The sequence below is a fragment of the Adiantum capillus-veneris genome, chromosome 10 (assembly GCF_014529385.1).
Source record: "Adiantum capillus-veneris isolate H3 chromosome 10, ASM1452938v2, whole genome shotgun sequence".
NCBI classification, from domain to species: Eukaryota; Viridiplantae; Streptophyta; class Polypodiopsida; order Polypodiales; family Pteridaceae; genus Adiantum; species Adiantum capillus-veneris.
In genome coordinates this window covers 87,574,290-87,596,016 of record NC_140940.1, presented here as the reverse complement: position 1 = coordinate 87,596,016, position 21,727 = coordinate 87,574,290, and the positions used below count along the sequence as shown (strand labels likewise).

Here is a 21,727-nt window from a genome sequence, read left to right as displayed (position 1 = left end):
GGCTGATTTTGGCAAGGCATTATCACACACACACTCACATAATCTCATGTGTGAAGTAAAGAAGACTCTCTCTCCTTCTCAAGCTTTAATGGAAAACTGATCATCTACTCTAAGCTTGTGAGAAGGGAGGCCTACACCAGCAACTCTTGGCTTTGTGATGCAAATCCAACCAAGAACCAAGCTCCAATGCATGCTCATCTCCTCTACCATGCTAATTACTAAGCTATGCTAAGCTTTTATGAGTGATTATGTGAGGAGATATACTTCTCTCTCGTAAGAATACTCCTTCCTCTCAATCTACTCTCATACCTCGCTAGCTCTCATCATCTTCGAAGGTGTGTGAGGTCTTCGGTCTGCGACCGTGAGGGAATTGATGTTGTGTTTTATAAGTGTGTGCATGGTGCTTGAAGCTTCCATATTGTAAAATGTCTCCCTTGATGGGGGAAACCTATAATACAAAGCCTTTTGGAGGGGGGACCGGCTCCATTTAAATCCGGTCCTCAACTGTTGTCAATAGCTTAATTTCTCTCTCTTTTGAAGTATTGTTCATGCCTATCTAACTAGGTGTTATGCTTTTTGTTGCTCTCTCCATCCATGCACTCTTGCTATGCTCATTAGGAATCTATTCTAATGAAATGCTCACTATGTTTATGCTATTTTCGGCTACTCACAAATTACTAGGCCAGTAAATGTTACAAATACCTTAGATTTTGCCTCTCCTCCTCGTTATTTTATTAGTTTGGCCTTAAATTCAAGGCCAAGATTTGAGGCCTAGAAGGGATTTGTATGAGGTTTAATGATGGTGAGGAAATCCTCATAAAAAATCTGGAGGCTAGGCTTTTCTATAAAAAGAGGTTTTGTGCCCGCTCGCCCAAGACTTGTGTGCCGTGCCCTCGACCTCCATCGTCGACAGAAGATTGTTGAAAGGTCTCGAGCAAGTCTTGATACCATGAGGTATACGACTCTCTCTCTCTCTCTCTCTCTCTCTCTCTCTCTCTCTCTCTCTGTGCTTATCATGTACTCTTTGGCTCGTTCGCCTGCGTGCGAGATCTTTCTCCTTGTGGTTGCGATCTTGTTTCTCTGCATTGGCCTGCGCATGTCTTCATGTACCAGCTTGTCTTCTCATGTTGCAAGCAACAGAAAATGTCAAAATCGTGAATAGTAGCGTGAAAGGTAATACCCCTTGGATCTCAACAGTCACGAGTTCATGAGGCAAGCGCCTTGACACATGTCTTGCCCGCAGTCCTGGCACACGGTGAAGCTAAATAGTTTTGCTCCCACCAATTTTGACTTGATGATCTGGTTGGCCGCAAATACTCCCATGATTATTCTGCTTCTTGTACAATAGGGGTACGTTGCTTTATTTGCTTGCTTAATCTTGATGTGGGCTACCTTGGATTTAAATTGTATTGCTTTTGTATTCTTCAGCTGGTCTGTATACACAGATTTTAATAACACATGTTTTTCAATTGTTTTAGTTCTTTAGTAATGTTTGGCATAGTGTAAGAAGATGTTACTCTTGCACCTTGGAAGTAAGGTTCAGTCAATAGGACTTCTGTATTTATTTCACATGTTCCTCATGAGTGCTAACCTCCTTTGTGGTTACAGCCGACATCCAGAGGTTAAGTGGGCTCAACGCTCCGACAAAATTTACTTGACAGTCGAGCTACCTGATGCCAAGAATCCAAAAGTGAAGGTTGAACCTGAGGGGAAGTTCACTTTCTCTGCTACAGCCGGACCTGACAATACTTCTTACGACCTTGACCTGCAGTTGTTTGATAAAATAAATGTAGAGGTATTGAATTGGTTTGGTAGCGCTAATCAAGCATTTGGGCTCAGTGATGATTCTGCTTCCAGTGCATAGCATACACTTAATTTTGGCCTTTATTTGCACTACATTCTTTTTTCACTCGGTTCAGTGTAGCTTTCTTGTTTTTGTTGAGATGATTGGAGGCAGTGGCTCTGGCACTCATCAGAAAAGATAGTTCATTTGTCATGCAGCAATGAGTTGGTTAGCTTCTAGGTTTTCAAAGCTACCTTTAGATGGTTGTAAAGAAGGTTTTGTGTGTGATAGTTATAATTCTAATCTGACCATCCTCATGCGCTGCTCATTTCTCTTAGAGTGGAGTTTGTGTGCATGAATTGGCAGTGTGACAGTACAATTAATGAGTTACAATTATCTTTCCTAGGAGAGCAAGATTAGTGTGGGTCTGAGGAACGTGTTTTGCATTCTCATCAAAGCTGAGAAGAAATGGTGGAAGAGGCTTTTGCTTGCAGATGGCAAACAACCTCCTTTCTTGAAGGCAGATTGGGACAAGTGGGTTGATGAAGATGAAGAGAATGAAGTGCCAAGCAATAAATGTGAGTTCTTGCTTTAGTTTCAGGGTAGTAAGGGTTCTGTGTTTTATTTCTCATCTAGTCTCTGCTTTGAACTCTTTTCTCCTAACACATTGGCTTTTGATCTGTCTACAGTTGATAACTTCGACTTGGGGTCTATGAATGATTTCTCGGTGAGTCTCTCAACTGTGCGTGTCTTAGCAATAAGAATCTGTTAGCATTGCGTTTTTAACGTCTCCTCATCGGATGGATCTAAAAGGTCTCTTGGGATAGGTTCCTACGCTGCTAAAATTTTCTTCCTTCATGGTCTTCTCTCTGTCTTGGCAGGACTTCAACATGGGAGGCGGGGGAATGGAAGGGTTGGGCGGTGGAGGTGACGAATCAGATAGCGATGATGAAGGTATGATTTGATTTGTGTCTTTGTTTTTTCCTTCTTACTGTGTTATCTGTTGACTAATTTGGAAAATTATGATGGGCCTTGCAGATGCTGAAATCAGTACAAAAGAAAACACAGAGAGTAAGGTCGATGTGGAAGAGCAGAAGGCTTGAGTCATCACCATCAGTTGAAGTTAGCCCATGCATGAAAAGCAGGTTCACATTATCAAAGTTATCTTCATGTCCAAAAGACTTCTTGGGCCTTCATATATCACTTAAAGGATAGCAAATGCGGTGGAGTGGTTCAGGACATATATTAGCCGTGTTTGGTTTTCATGGGCTATTTATACAAGCTGAGGGTCTTTGAATCTTTGGGCTTCTGCAACGTGATTGCCAGCGTTTTTGTAGGCTCTTATATCTTTATTTTGTGGTAGTGGACGGCAGCTGAGGGTACCTTTCTGCAGTTACGAACTCATGAGAAGCGAAATTTCTTGAAGTGTAATGATGATGTGGATGTGTCATTTGGCCCTTCATATGTGACAGTGGGATTAAATAGTAGTACATGTGGTCGGGATCCCTTGATTTTGAGGAATGTTGCTGGTAGGTCGGGTAGGCTTGCTTTGATGAGGGGTTGTGCTTTGTTGCAGGTTTGACATCCTAGTTGTCTCGAAAGTAGCTGCATCTTTTGATTTGCCGTGGTGTGACAATTGTGTTTTGAATCAGTTGTTGTAGTTATGCTGCATTGAATCAAGCTTAGTGTGTCCATCAACTTACGGTTGGTTGGCAGCTGCTGGAAAGTGAGTTTCAGGAGACTTTCTGTTGCTTGCCCTCATTATCGGGTTCGTTTTTGGAATGCCCGAACATACTTTAGTGAAGAATGCAATGGGAATTCGTAAATTAGGGAAAAGGAAATAGCTCATTGGAAATCTTTGCCTTCTATTATGTGTACTTTTAGTTTGCTAGGAATCTTTTTAATTTTAATTGGTCATGCGGGACCCTTGTCTTAGAATACCCATGTATTTCGTCACCTTGTTTGAACTATACTGAGCTGCACTCCATGGAAATTGAGGCTATTCCTTGCAGTGGAGTGGTTGGTTCCTGTCATGCGCACCCAATGCCTGTAGACGTAGTTTGGGTTTGACTCGAGGTGGGTGTGTCCAGGAGGTATTTTAGACCAGTTAATCTTGTAATACAGTGCGACACATGGCACAGATAGGGTCCCAGGAAACGGCCATTTTGTAAGTCCCTGCTCCGTGCTCCCTTGATGGCTTGTGTGTAATAAATGAATGCTTGGCCATTCCAGTTCCTCATTCCCTTTTTGCTGAACGTGAGTACTATTTATTTTTCAACCATGACTGAAAGCAATGCTGCTTGCTTGTTTTCGGCTTTTCTTGTATCCATCATGTGTTACAATTATGATGTGAAAATGTACTATCATCTGTCTACTATGTTTACAACCCGTAGATCTGTCAAATGGTAATGAACAGCCTTACATCAAGTTGTGTATACATTTGGGCCAAGGCACACACTCAAGTACGAATTTGAAGTTTTTAGCACATTTAATCAGGACAGGTCCTAAGAACTTAGTAGTGAGCTACAAATTTTCGTTCAGGGTAAAATGGCAGTGGTGATGGAGGCCAACAACTACTGATTCTTAAAGAGTCTGGACTCTACACTGAGGTTCTGGTAGACCCATGCAGTTTGAGAATTTCTCCTGCGAAAGCTGAATGTGCGCCTATCTAGGCTGGCTAGCCATGAGATATGGGTAGTCTCGTTGTCGAGCAATTTTAAACAGCCAGCCTAGAGGTATAGTTTGTTTCGTGTCTTCAAGCAATTTTAGACTTTAGTGCATACATTTCCTTGAACGAACAGCAGCAAGTGGCTGCCTTGGCTGTGGACCTACCATCCCCTGCTGTCTGATGCTTCCTATGTTGTGCTTCATCTTCTTCCCTCAACATTTATGTTGACCTGCCCCCATTTGGCAGTCCCGTCCTCTCTGGCCCTGCCTCTCAGAATCTGATCTATAAGGTGTCAAGGGAAGTGAGCGCAAAGTTTCCTATCATCCTCCATTTCATTCTCCCAGGTATCGGTTGGTGTGAAACTATGCAGTTGGAGCATTACCCGAGTTTAGTGACCTTGTGATGGAGTAGCCATGTTCATAGTGATGGTAAAGGAGATGTACCATAAGCAACTTGCCTTGGACTCAACGAGCTTGGTGAAGGTGCCTTGGGAGGTATGGATGTGGTCTTCTCCAACCACCTCCTCTTATATTGATCCTTGACCCCTAGATTTAAGAGACTGATATACATAGCACTCTTTATCTTGCCTAGGAACTGTGTCCTACCTAGAGGCCGTCCTTTCCTTGTGATATCTTCATATTAAGTAGTATATTCATAGGAAGCTTTAGAGTGCTAGTAGTATTTGTTCACGTCAATGCTCACAAACTGTAGAAATGCCCCTTTCGACACTCATCTGTTCCCTTCCCACAACCTCCTTTACATTTCTACATTCTTTAGTAGGCCATTGTGATCATTCACCTTTTTTGAAACAAGTAGCACAAATTAAATCTAGATTAAAGGGTTTATTTCTACTCCAGCTTGTCCCCATCTCATGACGAACATGGGATTACAGACAAGGGGAGCTGAACTTGTCGCATTACTGCAGTCTGCGTCTCTCTCATCTTACTTATCTAACCAGTTACAACATGGGTAACATCAATGCTCATCATCAGAGCAAGTTTGCCCATCTTATGGTGCACAATTAGGTATGCCTTAGTTTCAAACTTTCAAGTGAAAAGGTTTGAGTTTTGGGGTTTATGGGCGAAGGTGGTCAAAATGAGTATATGGCGAGAGTTGTACTAAAGGTCTAGTAAAAGGATATCCTACGTACAGTGGCTGGTTACTAGTTGTTTGCATGGTTCTCTCCAAGACTGTGGATCCAAGACTGGGACTTCTCGTGCATCTATAGCTCTATACAAAGGAAAGAGAGAGAGAGAAAGATGTTTTTTCTTTTTTAATTTGAACTTCACAACTCCAATAATTTGATGATGTTTCAAGTAGTGATTTCTTACAAATGCTTCAACAGTCACAGAATGTATGGTATCCTTTTGGGCCTCTAGTTTTGTAGTAGAGAATGTGCTTCATGCATTTTATGTATATTAGTTGTGGTATTTAAAGTTGTTACTACTGTCAAAAAGTTTATTTATAAGGGGGAGGGGGAAAGGTTTATGGCAAGGCATGTAACAATGTAAATTGCATGTCACCTCAATGTAATAGAGAATGTCCTATGTACATACAGTACATCACTTTTTGTGAGACCTTGTTGATATATTGCTACTTTGTTGCAAGTCCAAGTTCTTGTTGCTCATTGACTCTTGACTAATCAAGCTACGCTTGTTTGTGGATGATGCAACATGTAACCTTTACTTTCTAGATTGTTGTGTTACAGCTAGTCTTATTCATAAAAATTTACATTGTTGTTGCCATTGTCTGTGAAAATTGCATAGAATTATGATAAGACTATAGCAGAAATCTACTTGCCATGTTATGGTTGTTTGTCCATATGCGATTAACTTGTTTATCTACTTTGAGAACTCTACTTGTAGTATAGCCGGTCTGAAATAAGTTTAAATTGTAGGTTTTTCCTTGAATGTTGTTGAGTGAAGTTATTGTGAAGACCATCAAGTGAGAATGAAAGGGAACATGAAAGTGAAATAGCTTTGAGAGGGGATATCAAAATCTTCTATTGAATGGACAGAATAAAAGCATGACAATAACTACTATAGACTTGCCTATTGAATTTAAAGTTACATAGCATGCACGCTATTTGACGGACGGCTAGATAGACCTTCAACTCCCTTGTGCTTTAAGTATATGAGTAGCTTGTTTCACACGAGGCATAAGCAGTTTTGCAACCTATTCATCACATACCTTTTATTTTGAATGACATTTTTTCAACACCCTAATGTATGCGAAAATGTGAAAATCTAGAATAAAAATAATCCCCTACCATTGAACCTATGTAATAGTCTTTTTTTAATTGTATAGACCCCCTTGAGCCCCGTATGTATATCTCCAAGTCTCAAAGTAGCATCTGTAGCCATGCTACCTCATGTTGCACCACTATAATCTCCCTCTAGACTTAATAATGCTACAATGGGCTTCTTCTTACTGCTCCATGTCACAACAACACTCCCAAAAGAGAACATGTAACCACTAGTAGACCGGCAATTGGAAACACTACCAACCCAATTTGAATTTGGGAATTTGTACATCTGCACCTTTGTACCTACGTCATAGAGGAGATTGTAATCCAATTTAGCTCACATACCCATACAAGAATGCATTCTTGACATGCATTTGATGTAAAAACTAGCCCTTTGTGGTAGCCATTGCAACGATAGCTCTAACAATTGCTATCATGACAAAGGGAGAATTTTTTTTCTCATAATCAATCCCATATGCCACCGCATATCTTTGGCTATAATCTAGCCTTACATCTACTCACATTGCTGTCATTATTGTGCTCAAGTTTATAGAGGCTTGCTCAAGATCCTCTACAAACTTTCCTATGTATGAAAATCAATTTTTGCATAGGATTCCTATATCTTCCAAATCTACAGGGACTTGTATTGCAACATGCAACCATCTCACACCTAGTCATAAACAAGGGTATACCAAGCTCCTCATCCAAATTTATGTCCTAGCCCACTAGAGTCACCGTCTACATCATGTCCTGTAATAGCATTGGCATTATCATGCATTCATCAACCTTTTCTTTACCTTTTCAGATACATTTGACAAGCACTTTTTCAAGTAAAATTCCACTCCATGTATTTACAACATGGTTGCTACCTTGTGAACCTTGCGATCCACTCAACATTTTTATGGTTGTGCAATACAATTACTGGCAATCATGTTCTTGTTTACATCAACCCCCATATGGTCCCTTACATCAACATATCACCTTTCCATTTCATTAAACACCGTCTTTGCTTAATCTCACTTGATGCTTGACAAGATTGTATTATGACCTTTTTGCTCAACCAAATAGCCAATAAACTCACATTTTTCAACCCTCGGATTAAGTTTTGTCCTCAACTCATATGGCACATGTGCATAAGCAATACATGCAAACATTTTGAAGTGTAAAACATTAGGTTCTCTACTAGTATTCTCCTCCTCATGTGTTACATCACAGTTGCAGCGGGAATCTTGTTCATAATGTGCACTGCAATAGAGACGAATAACATGCGGGCATGTTCTTCTCACTCATCAAATCAAGTGCAACCTCTGCTTGTTCTTGCACTCAATGAATTTTGTTGCGGCATTTACCTACATGAAAATTGTTTCTAAATCCCAATATTTTTCAAACAATTGATGGATTTATGGACTCCCACTCTATTTGACCTTAGAAATTGTAAATACTTCCATGTTTGCTTCTCAACTATAGCCTTAAAATGCTAAAAATAAATGAACACTTCACTCTTCTCCTTCATAAAATAAAGTGTGGTATGCTAGCAATCATTTATGAACATTACATAAAACATGCAACCTCCCATTGATGCATTTTTTGCAAGACCCCATACATCTAAAATGTGCCAATTCCAATACATTTTTGCTCACATGTCTTTACTTGTGGAAAGCTACCTTTTTCTTGCTTCCCAAGTTGACAAGCCTCACATATTTTCTCCATTTTTGAAACTCTAAATTGTGACATACCTCTGACAATTTCTTTACCTAAAATCAAATTCAACCTTTATACATTTGCATGGCCATCACGTTTATAATACATTTTTAAATCTTCAACAACACTTGAACAAATGGTAGCATTCATTTCACGCATGTTCTCTTTTTTCCCCCCAACAACAAGTTTTTCATTTTTCTTCTCCTCTACGTACTAATTGTCAACATTAAATTTGATCTACAATGCCTAAACCATTTGTCCACCAATGGATACCGAATTCTTTATTATGTTTGGCACACAAAGTACATAAAATTGGTATTTAACTTTACCATTTTCTATAGATAATGGCACACCACTGGCATGCATAATAGGATGTGATGTGTCATCCCTAGTTTCTACATAACCTACATGTTGCAACATATGCATGTTCTTGAACCATTCACCATGACATGTCATATGGTTCATGAATGTGCTCTAAATAAAAAACGAAGGCTGAAACTCTAATTTGGGCACAACAAGTGCAATCCAAAATGCTTTGAAGAATCCCGAGGTGCATGATCTCCCACAAAATTTTCCAACATTAGAGATCATTGTCCGAAGCCTCTCGAGAATCCCAAGGGAGTGTAGTACCAATACGGGAGAAAGAAGATGGTTGCTTGCTGTCCTTGTACTACCTCCTATGCTTGCCTTTCCTCTCTCAGAGATAACCAAGCTCTGATAACATGAAGAGAAACATGAGAGAGGAGAGCTCAAGTTGTTGCAAGAACATACACACAAAGAGAAGAGAGGACACACAAAGATGGAGGTTGTCAAGATTGATGGAGGTTGTCAAGATTCCTTTTCTTTTTCTCTACTAGGCTCTAAAATAAAAGGCTACAAAGCATATATGACATAACATGAAAGATACTATGTACAAGTGGTTGTAGTGAATAGCCACTAGTGATTGAGTGGCAGATAAGTATGCCATCACTCTCGATAAAAAGACTGACATAATATATCACTAGCAAAGATCCCTGTAATGGCCCACATTTGTGAGTGATGAATGATGTGGAGCAATGGTCAATCGGGCATAAAGCTTGATATCTCAACATGACCTCATCGAAACAAAATAATAAATAGCAACTTAGACTTGCAAGCTATACCCTCAAGGGATTTACAAGTAATGAAATGTTTGTAGTTTGTAGTGGAATAAGTTATTTTGTGGCTGAACATAAATGTTCAACAAGGGGGTTCGACAATGATGGTGCAACCAAAGTGTGTCAACCACATAAGATAGCACAAGAAGGTATATATGGGTTAGGAGGTGAAGGTGTGGGCAGTGAAGTAGGTACGAAGTGCATGTATTGCAAGGGAGGATTTGAAGTGTATTTCTAAAGAGCTTAATATGTGGAGTGTGGCAGTCTTTTCAAATCAACAATCGGAGTCTCAATTGCCAAGATAGAGTGCTTTGAAGTTTTTCTTGGGGCGGATCTAAGCCGAGTTGACTACTTTGGAGAGCGTGTCATCTAGGAGTTTTCGGGCCTTGACCATGTTTGCGAATGTGGGATGCAGCATCATATGGAGTTGAAGAGAAGTGATGCTCCCCAATTGGAGTCCTGGACGTGAAGTTATAGCAGACAATACCTACGTGCATCAAATTTCCCTTATTTATCTCTATACATGGTGTCTTACTTGGTAAAATGCACCTTACCTCCCTTCTGTGATCACCCTTCGTCGCACTCAAGTGGTACCAAATGATCTCCATATAATAATCAATTCTAAATCCTTGAAGGTATTTTTCGGACCCCTAGAAGCTGAAAGAGATTTTAAATCTGCAACTCCTTCTCCCTCATAGGAAGTGAAGTCATTACAAAAATGCACAATTGTTGCTGCCTTCTACTTTTTACTATCGACTCCAAATTTCTCTAAAACCTAGATATATCTTTCAACAATATTTGAGAGCAATAAAATTTTCTTTATGAGTAATGAAGCAAATGAAATAATAATTGATGAGATCCCGTTGGCGGATATTGGGAGTACAAGATATGGCAGAACAACCTGAAAACTCCTCTATATCAAGTTATTGGCTAAACCTAAACTCAAGGCTTGAGAGTACACAAAAAACCTAGTGAAATTGGCATTTCAGCTTGTAGGGGACTGTTGAGATATCAAGCTTTATGCCAGGCTACTACAGCTCATTCATCACTGGCACGTATAAGTCGTTACAAAGATCTTTGCTACCGATATATGATAGTTGGGCTACACTGACTCGGTCTACTTATTGAGAGTGATGGCATACATATCCACCACTCACTCACTATGACTTTCATATTATGCCATTTATGCTTTGTAGCCTTAAATATTTGATTCTAGTAGAGAAGAAATAGAAGAAGCTTGACAACCTCCATCTTTGTATATCCTCTCTTGACTTTGTTTGTGTTTGTGTGTGTGTGCGCGCGCACGCACGTGCTTGCAAGAGCTTGAGCTCTCCTCTCTCTTGTTTCTCTTTAGGCCTTACTATGGTGTCAACGTCACATCTTGAATGCCCTTGATTCACATACCATTTGGAGCATTTTAGCATAGGTGTAGTTACTAGTATGAGAAATCGATGCTTACAAATTATTCAAAAATAAGAATATCTATATCTCAAAGAAACAAACCTTTGAAGAATCATGTGCAACATTTGCGTGTTTAACATGTTTTATTGAATGTACCCTATGAATTATGTGTCAAGGTCTTCTTTGTGTTAATGATTTTGTACAACTGACATTCATGAAAAATGGACCTTTGAGGGGTTATTGGGTGATATGATTGGTTTTCATTTTGAACTAATATCTTTTGTAGGAGAAGATTGTAGAAGAAAGCTTCTGTTTAGTGGCAAGGGTGGTAGTCAATGAACCTCAAACAATCTTTTATGTCTTGGATGCAGTCACCATTCTCTCAATCCCAACATTTGCAAAAGTTTTTGGGATTCTAGAGTCAATCTTTTGAAAACCCCTGTGGCATCGAATGAATGTGGCGTCTTCTAGGGATGTATGTCTGGCAATGGAGACTTCCATATAGCCTTAGTTGTGCAAAAAATTAGGCTTTAACAACAAACCTCTAAAGATCAATTTTAACTTTGCAAAATAAAGATATCTAAGTCCAAGTCAAGCTACATAATTAGAATTGATATTTAAATGGCACTAGCATCTCAAGCTGCAGTGTGTATTTTCACAAATAGTATGAGATACATAAATGAGTTGTGTTGAATATTCATTCGGAGAGTCTGCTATGTAAAAATTAAATATGACACGTGCGAACAAGAGGGATTTAAATAATCTTTTATCTGTATATTTTTAAGTATTAAATGTACCCCTTATGTATGCATTTTTGTAAAAAAACTAGCCTTTACATATGATTTTTTTTGCTTTCTCAACTAAAAAACCCTTTATATACGTATATTTTTTTGTAAATGTACCTAATTATGAATCCCTTATTTTGTTCACATGTGCTATCTTACATATTTTTTAGTGGACGCCCCGAGAATATTCATTTGTGCACCGCATGTAAATACCATAGTGGGGTGGTGAGGGATAATATTTTGTGCTCAAATTTGGGTCAATAGTAATTTAAACACATGTGCATCCTTGTGCATAACATAGGAGTTGCCCTTAATTGTCGATTGAAGGGGAAACCATCCTAGACATGCCGCAAACTAGTAGTCTCTGCAGGGTTTGAGGGATCCACTATCAAACTATATGCTAATATTTCATTAGCAATGTAATGCATGTCTTCCTTCTCAATTTAAGATATAATATGGGTCTATGGAGAGTCTTTGTTCTATATCTCAAATCAAATCATGTCATGTGTCATGCATTCAAACAAACATTTTTCAAAAAATATCAAAGGGTTTAAAGGAAAGATTAAGCCCAATCTAAGTTCTTATTGAAGTACACAATGCTCTCCATCTGGCTGATCACTTCCCACCTAGTTAAAGAAACTTTGCTTTCCATCAATGCTAAAAAGGAGCATAGCAAACCACATTTGTTTCTCATGGTGATTAAGTCCTTCAAATGCCAACGATGCCATTGTTGGTGTCTTGTAGCATAAGATATAATAGAACACATTCTCTTATGTGGTGATATCACTGCTCCATTTGCATCCATTATTAGTGTCTCTTTGTAAGCAATTTTGCAGTAGCCATTTGTTGCCAAAAAAATAGCTTGTTTCCATTGATATATGATGAATAATTAAGGTACACAGAGTCAAAATTGAAAAGAAATTGCGAATTTCATGTAGTTACCAAATCTTTGCGGCTTGCCCTGTGTTATATTGGCCTTTGCGAAAACAAAACAAGAAGGGAAAGAAAGCTGTCTCAATGGCTCGATATTGGTAGCAAGAAGTCAAAAATGGTAGTCCCTTGTTGCAAGAATAGAGGTGTTCTTTCAACAAGCTTAGCTGCTATTGTTTGTAGTTGAATGGGAGCCCATGTGTAACATTGGTTTTATAAGCTCTATGGCAAGCAGACTGAGGCAAGTTTCAAGCACAATCAAGAGAGGTTTGTGTGATTGACATATGCTTATGCTTTAGGATCCTTCTACTCGATTGCACCCAAAGAATTTACACAAAGAATTCTTTTCTATAAGGAAAAAGATTGCATTTAAGGCAGTTTTTAAAGGGAGGAGACATATTCATTGGTTGTGTCTAGCAAGGGATGTTCAAGAGCTATTGGTGCAAATTGATATAGAGGGAGGTAATGGAAGTGATAGAGCTTGTTTCTAGTCCGAAGGATTCACCAATCGCACTAGGGAGATGTCACTTGCGTACACCAAAATTTGCATTTTGACTTCTATATACAAGACCTTCCTATATAAAATCTATCTTTTTTTTTAATAACACCCCCTATTGTACACTCACGTGATACCATACGATAGCCATTAGTGGACACCCCTGAGTATAAGTGCTAATAGATGGGGATTAGTGTACATGCTATGCTAATGGTTTTGTCTCCTTCAGGTCAAGTCAAAATAATATATACAAACCAAAGTTTTTTGCAAGAAAAGCAAATTCAACGTAGCGTTTCAAGGGAGGAGTCGTCCAAAGAGCGTGTGTGTGTGTGTGTCGGTGGTAAGTGTCTTGAGGTGTTAAAGCAACTGCCGGTGCAAGGTTGCATCATGCATGTACATAGCTGCCGATGAAGTGGGTACAAGGACTGCAGTCGAGGCAAGGGAGTACTACATTGTAGCTGGTGAGTAGAGGAGGGCAGCAGAGGAGACAGGGAGCCGCGCACTCGTGACAATGTTGGAGCTGTAGCACACAAGGTGCTTGTAGCTACAGAGACCTTGCGCAATGAACAAGACGGTGGTTCCGAGGTCAGCAGCAGCCTTGAACTACTAGCTTACGGACTGCAGTCCTCGTCCTCGAAGAATTTTTTTTTCCAAAACCTTGGCAAACTTTCATATGAGAAATTTTAGAGAATAAATTTACAGTAAATTTCTCTAAATTTTGTAGGTTTGCTGGCCTTCAAATTTTAGAAGTAAAACTCAAAACCTAGGTTTTTTCGAGCTCTGGAATGTAGCACAAACTTAGCGAAGGGAGAGGAGGGAATCTTGACTAATGTTTTGTTTTTTTGGAGCTACCCATTTAGAAGATAAAAGAGTATAATGAGAATCTTCTGGAGATGCCGTCACTTGAATTGCAAAGAAGGAAAAACTTGAAGCTCTCTCTCTCTCTCTCTCATATAATGCCTGCCTGCCCCAACGACCACACGTGCCCCCCCCGCCTTAGAGCACGTGCTGCTGCCTCTTCTTCTTGCGGATATGGCATGTAAGGCAGCCTTTGAAATCTCTTCTCCTGCACAATGTGAGAAACATGCTCATGAGGCTCTCTCTCTCTCTCTCTCTCTCTCTCTCTCTCTCTCTCTCCCGCTACATGCAAAGAGAGCAGTTATATGGTAAGTGCTCGCAAGACGTTAGCATGAGAGAGATGTGATTCATGGACTATTTGAGAGACAAGTTTTTCTTGGGGGTGCCTTTGGTAGACACAAAAGCACAACATATGGAAGCTTTGGATGTTCTCACAGTGAAGAGGAGACAATAGGAGGGGATGACGGCAAGGGGAGGATGCGGCGTTGGCAAGGGAAAAGGAGGGGTTTGGGAGTGCTCTCTCTCTCTCTCTCTCTCATATGCACCTTGAGGGCAGACACTTAGCATGCGTGCAACGCTATGGAATACCTTCAAAAGGCAAGCTAGGTGAGGCAACATTAGTGTTAGGATTTGACAGGCAACTCAAAATGTCAAAAGACAGGTATGTAAGAAGTATGCCCTTCTGGATAGAAGGGAAAAATTTAACATTGCCCTTTCAATGAGAGAAGAGTAAAAAATGTCCCCTTACACAACACAAAAAACTTAAAGAACAAGCATTTTTCAGCACTACCAAATACTTGTTCATGACAAAGGCCAGCAAAGAGTCGTAGCAACATTCATTTGTACAAATGCAAATTGAATGTCAAGGCATCCATTTTCCATACAAGAAACAAGTAGACTCTATTGGAGAAACTAATCAATTCTTACATTGTCCGAGGTTGAAGCTTAATAGGGGGCAGACTGAGAGCCTGAGAAGAGTTCGAAGGTTGCTCGCAAGTCTCTACTCACGAGTCTTTGTGTAACAGACTTGGACACTCCAAGTCGAGAATCTACTGCGACAACACAATTAAACACTTTAGAACAATTCACAGTTCACAATTGATTTGACACTAGCCCGACGAAGTTCCGTGCGTAGAGATATTGGCCCCAAAGACTGGCGCCCCTTTCGATATTTCTTTATGTATTAATATGTGTTCAAAGTACAAGAGTGTGGACATGCGTTCACACTCAGACTCTGTCTAGATGCTCTGAGTTGTGAGGCCCTGCCTGCTTATTTAAAGAATACAAAGGGATGCTAAAAGCAGAGCCCCCAAAAACTGAAAATCAAAAACCCCCAAAAGCTTCAAGTTAAAAGCTCCTCGAAAAATAAAGCAAGAGACTCTTTCTCTCTCATTCTTGCGTAATGTAAAATAAAGCATCTTTTAAAGATTGCGTGAGATTTCCAAAAAGCATGCCCAAAAAGCAAATCTTTGCAATTCAGTCTTCACAATTTTCACTAGCGTTCGTATAACCTGCCACGTGGCATCTCCGAGATCTTCGCCGAAATTTGCGGGACCGTGTCCGTATAGCAGTGCCACGTCAGCAATCAGGCGGATTTCGGGTGTAGGCAGCAGAGAGTGTGTATGTGTGTTGTGGGCATGCCACGTCACAGTTTGTGACACTTCATGTTGTCACAAGACCTTCCAACTCTCTCATGCGTTGATGTAGCAAATCCCACATTTCTTTCTCCTCTTTTGCTGCAGTTCCTTTGTTGTGTGTGGGGATGATGTTAGCCGCCCTTGTGACCATCGACACCCGATATCTTTCCAAATCCCTACAGAAACCTACAAAGAGAGGCTGAGAGCAAGAGTTACACTCGCGATGCTCGTGCCACGGTCTGGAGTCTGGCTCGTTTCAAATTTTGGGTGAGCACTGAGTCGCCCATTTCCCATTAGGTTAAGTTAGAACTTAGCGATGGCCACTGGCCCATTTCCCATTAGAATTTAGAAAATTACCAAATTATGAATGGCTTAACCACAGACCCCGATCCCCCTCATCTACTTTTAATTCTTGTTAATATGTAAAATGTGAATGTGAATGCAAATGTCTCCACTCTTGTCGTTGGTGGGCCTTGACCTCAGTTAAACTCCACGAAGGGCTTTCCTAAGGGTTGCCCTTCTAATGACAGGAGAGTGGGATTAGCATCCTTCCATGAGGATGGGCAGATTTTTCCTTCTCCCTTCAAAACACCGGCGTTGCTTCAAAGTGGGCTTCATACGAAGGGCTCGAGAGTCAAAGAAGGGAAGAAGGGCGTCAAATCCTAACACTGGGCAACATGCTTTGCGCGAAGCTAGGAAGCGCCAGAGGGAGGCAAGGGTTGAAATAGTAGATGTGGTAGCATTTCGATAAGTAATTGATTTTTATCAAAACAATGCCAGTAGATGAGAGTAGTTAATAGGTATAACTTAAAGCAGAAAATTCAAAAAACTGCCTTGAAAGCAATACAATGCTTGAAATTTCTCCAATTTCCACGGTGCTAAAACTATGCTCGAAAAAAGTTTCTAAAACTTCCAAGAATTTAACTTCCAAGGTCATAAATATTTCCTGGAAAAAAATCATTTTCTTAGCCTTGATTTTTAAAAATTGAACTTCAAAAATCTTGTAGTTTCTATCAAAATCTATATCAATCTATTGAGAAAACTCATAATTAAAATAAACAAATACATATACCCCAAAAAATAGTGATCATTTTGCATTTCTCGGAAAAGTTGAGAGAGAGAGAGAGAGAGAGAGAGAGAGAGAGAGCTCTTCTGACTTGATTGGTTTGTGTAAAAGAATGCTCTCTCTTGTTCTTGACACACACACCCACATGTGTATATGTATGTGTAAAAAAATAAAATAAAAAGTAAAAATATATATAGTATTTATGTATGCATGTGTATATGTATGTGTGTGTGTGTGTAAAAAAAATAAAAAATATAGTATTTATGTATGTATACACACACACATACTCATACTACCTAGGGAATATACTACGATAGTGAGGAGGCCCTTAAGAAAGTGGCATTCTTTGGTCGGTCTCTCTCTCTCACACGCACACACTCACGCATTTCCTGACTCTTTCTCACCCCATATTTTACCTACACTATCAATTATCTTTTAAACACTCCCAAGTCATTCATTTCTCTACTCTTATTATCTTATTCCTCTCTACTTTAGTAATAGGGATGAACTATTTATACTAAAGCCCTTTCTATTTCTAAAATCAACGTTGGCGTTTACATTTTTTTGACCCTATTTACACTTCCCACCAACCTTGAGCTACAAACACGTCCCACGCGTTGATAGTTTACTATCCCTCATTTGCTATGGCCTCTTCATGCCTTTGCGATAGGAGAGTTGATTTTCATATGTGCTACACTAGCAATCCCTTGCTTTAAGAAACGTTAGTGTGCTCTATCGTATTTGGTGCACTCTCTTTGGCAAACCCTCCTCCACACACCCCAATTCTACATCAGGAAGGGAATGGGGTGTAGGAGGGCCTCTTTATTTGTCATGGGATTGAAAATTAAAATAAAGAATGAGCAAATGGAAGACTGCCATGTGAACTGAAATGGTGGGTGTGGCGCATCCTAAAAGTGACTGGTCCAACTTATAGGTCTAGAAGTGGAGGGATCTTTTCTTTATTGATAAAATGAAAAAATAAAAAAGTGACGTTGAACCTTTTTTCATAAAGTTGAAAAAAAACCCAGTCTTTTTCTCTCTAGAGGCTACTAACTCCCCCCTCCCCCCAAAGAGATCTTTCAAAAAAAGTGTTCACATTCTCTCTCTACTCTTTACTCTCTCTAAGGCTACTAACTCTATCCTCTCTCCCCTTCGGCTATCTTTCTTTAAGCCTCTCTCTCCTCTTTACTCTCTCCAAAGCTGCCACATCTATCTCTCTTTATGGGGGTACCATCGTAGCATAGCTCCAATGACCAACAATAATTGTCAATCTGGAGGGATGAGCTACCTGGCCAGGGCATGGAAACACTCACACGATTAGTGAGCTAATCATGGCAGCACGAAAGGCAACTCTACGAGGTGAGCTTCTCGGCCTATGGAAGAGCTAAGCCACGATGTCTAGCAATCTTCACATCACTTCTCTTCACCTCAAATCAATTCAATCACACACACTAACGATTGCAACAACGCATGCATCACTAATCTCATCGTGCAACACACTAATCACAAGCGCACACACATTGATCTATTGAGCATCCGCACTTCAATCAAACCTACATGCACACACAAAGAATAGAGGACAATGACACAAGATTAGAGTAAGATTAACCACTAGTTAGTTATGATCTAGCTAATCAAAGCATCATAGACAATCATAGAGAGTATGAGAGAGGTGTAGTGAAAGATAATTAAGCATTGATTAATGTTAATCAAATCACATGAGCAAGGAGAAGCTCAAGGACTCCATAGCCATATATCTCATGAGTTCTCACTAAAGAGTGGTTTCAACAAATGAAACTGAGAACTTTAATTTCATTTACACACTGCCTTATATACCTAAGGTAAAAATATGCAATGTCCGGGTGTCTAAAGCCTTTATGGCTCCACCACTTACTGATTTTGCAACTTAGGCACACTAGCTGACCTATTCTTTACAACTTGGAACTCCTATTGAGCTCGCAACACATTACAAATATTATAATGGCTTGAAATAAATCGAGAAATTATAATAAACGGCCATTTTAGGAAACTGTGAAAAATGTGTAACTTTAATCTTTAGTGCTTCTTCGTATTATCTTTGATATGCATTTGTAAGCTTTGACCTTTACCAGCTTCTGATAATTGACGTCGACTTAGTTAATATTCTCTCCTTCCGATTTTAGTGCGCATCCTCGAACATTGTTGAGGAGTGTCTGAAGAGGCTCTGGAAGGTTGTTGATGGGTTGAATTTTTTGCAGTTGTCCATAGATGTTGTTGATGAGGTTCATTCCATTGTAGCATATTTGTTATGTAAACAAAGCCTTTGACTTTGTTTCTCCATTTTTGTTATTCACTAAACTCATTAATGGCTTTTGTTCAAAAAAAGCTTCTATTTTAAAAATAGTAGGTTTCTCCTGGAAATTTACACCTCCATTGGATCATTCTTTTATAACACTAGAGAAGTCTTTTACAATGAATTCTTTGTAAGTAATGTAAATTCCTATTCAATCTGGGTCTACTCTCCAGCTTTTAATTAATTAGGCCTCAAGATTCCCTCAATCGCACCATGCTAAAGGCAAAGCCCATCGATTTTCCCCTGTTCTCACGCATCCCCTGTCATGCCCTGCTCCCATGGCGATGACAGACAGTTGCACTCCATCGCCATGACAAGCTCTCGTTTCCCCATGCCTGCATCCCTTGACAAGCTCTATGATAGCCATGACAAGCTCTATCCCATAATGCAGAGCTTCACTCCATCGCCATGACAAGCTCTCGTTTTTCTCTCCCTTCCTAGCTCCACGATTGTCCCTGCATCATCGCCTCTCTATTCGTCTGCCTTTGGTTTCACAAACACCAACTCCCTCTCTATTGGCATCCACTCAGAGCCCACCACAGATGCCAAGGCAGATGAGAGAGAGAGAGAGAGAGAGAGAGAGAGAGAGATCCTCTGCAACGATTTCACCCCCTCTGTGTTGCACCTGTCCTGCACTCCCAAAAATATCTCCCTTTGGGCCTTTTCTCACTCACGCACCTTGGCTTGGCTTCTCTATTTTTTTTCTTCAACCATTTCCCAATCCCAAACAGGACTTTTTTTAATTTAAATCCAATGAAAGTTTGAATGCCTTGGTGAATGAGAACAAAAGACATGCAAATTCCTCCTTGCAAAATATGGTCGTTTGGCTTTGTATATAATGATGCGACATAATTGCTTAAAAAAAAAAAAAAAGTAATATGTGACAAATTACATGCTAAGCACTCAAACGCGGATCTCCATCAAACAAAGATTAGATAATCTTGAGTAATCCAACCAAAAAGATACGATTGTATTTTGTGAATTTTTGAAATTTCAGGGATATTTTGGGAATTTCCACAAATTAGAGCGGTGTATCACCCAATTTTTTTTCCGTTTTACTCTTTCTACTTAACAAACCTCTTTTCCAAAATTGGTCCGGCCTACTGGTCTATTTTGAATTTATTCATTAATTCATCTTCGAGATTCCCTCTCGTTAACTTTAGCAAAGGTAAAGCCTGACAATTCTCCCCAGTTCCTGCGTTGCTCGCACTTGGCCACCATCAGTTCGGCTCCTCTCGAACCCCCTCGGCTCTGTGCACGACAACAAACCGCTTGTCTCCAAGCTCCTCCTAATCGCGTTCAAAGAAACGAGCAGCATTGTGAGGCAAAACAAATTGAACATGTCTATATTTCCCACTCTGTCAAGGCCTCCCGTGCATAGCTTAGTGTCACCATAGCTACCTCTGCAAACTCGTTGCACAATTTGCTTCCATCTCTCTTCCCCTCTCTCACACTCGGCATCTCTCTCTCTCTCTCTCTCTCACACACACACACACACACACACACACACACACACACACACACACACACACACACACACACACAAAACATCGCTACATATCTGCAGCATGACACCCTCCGCAAGTTCTCTCCGCTAATTCCTTGAGTGGACACGCACTTGTCCTGGTTCTGATCTTCTCGGCCTTGTTCGCCATGCAAAAAAATCTCCGTCTTCTCGCGTGTTCACCCCGACTCACGGCACATCTCTCTATCTCTATCATCCACGTACCATCCCCTTTTTTCCTCCTCAAACAATTTCACGCTTCAAAGAGGATGAAAAGAATAGCATCTTCTAAGATTCCTACGGAAACAAATGAAAGAAAGATTAGAGGGAGTATGCATACTCAATCTCTAAATTTTTTTCCGAAGCCCAATTGATGGTACCCTTCCCTGGCCACATGTCATGTGCTGCTTGCTCTAGCCAATGTCGTATGAGCAAAACATCAACACATGCACAACGCGCGCGCGCACACACACACACACACACACACACACACACACACACACACAGGCGATCGAAGGTCGTCGGAGAACTAGTAATTCTAATATTTGTCCTCATCATTTTCTTAAATAAAACCTTGCAAATGGTCTTAGTCATATTCTATCCCTGTATACAACTCCATTTCTTGCTATCGATGTACTTGTTAGGACTTGGCTTCTTGTAGCTAAATTCGACCTTCGGAGAACTAGTAATTCTGATATTTGTCCTCATCATTTTCTTAAATAAAACCTTGCAAATGGTCTTAGTCATATTCTATCCCTGTCTCTTTCCACAAAGCACCCCATAGCAACCAATCAGCTCTCAATGTTCTCCATCCGGCATCCGAGCTGTGGCACTCTGCTCGATGAAACAAATCGTTGCCCCGCTCATCTCCTCACCAGCTCTATCAGCACTCACAGCCTTTGTAAAGACCATTGAGAGAGAGAGAGAGAGAGAGAGAGAGAGAGAGAGAGAGAGCAAGTATGCAAGGCATGTTCGCACTAAAAAAAAGTCCCTCTCTCCTTCGTCCATTTCATTAATGGACGCACCACATGAATCTCTCTCTGTCCCCCCTCTTTCTCTCTCTGGCACGTATGCACATGCCAGATCCTCTGGTCGCACAGCCCACTCCTCTCCCTACTACCCGTGTCTTGCAATGCTCGCACCCTTGTCCTTCCCTCCCTCGGCCTCGCATGTGGAAGGCAGGGT

The 21,727-nt window shown here is 40.3% G+C and overlaps 1 protein-coding gene across 1 annotated transcript; it reads left to right on the top strand.

Annotated features, from left to right (window-relative positions):
* The first annotated feature begins 899 nt into the window (after positions 1–899).
* On the top strand, positions 900–3,082 carry LOC147449197 (uncharacterized protein OsI_027940-like). The gene is made up of 6 exons (XM_086521734.1): positions 900–954; positions 1,609–1,795; positions 2,190–2,361; positions 2,473–2,510; positions 2,665–2,737; positions 2,822–3,082. The coding sequence occupies exons 1-6, from the start codon at positions 950–952 to the stop codon at positions 2,884–2,886; spliced, it is 540 nt and encodes a 179-aa protein (XP_086377860.1). The 5' UTR covers positions 900–949; the 3' UTR covers positions 2,887–3,082.
* Positions 3,083–21,727: the final 18,645 nt, after the last annotated feature.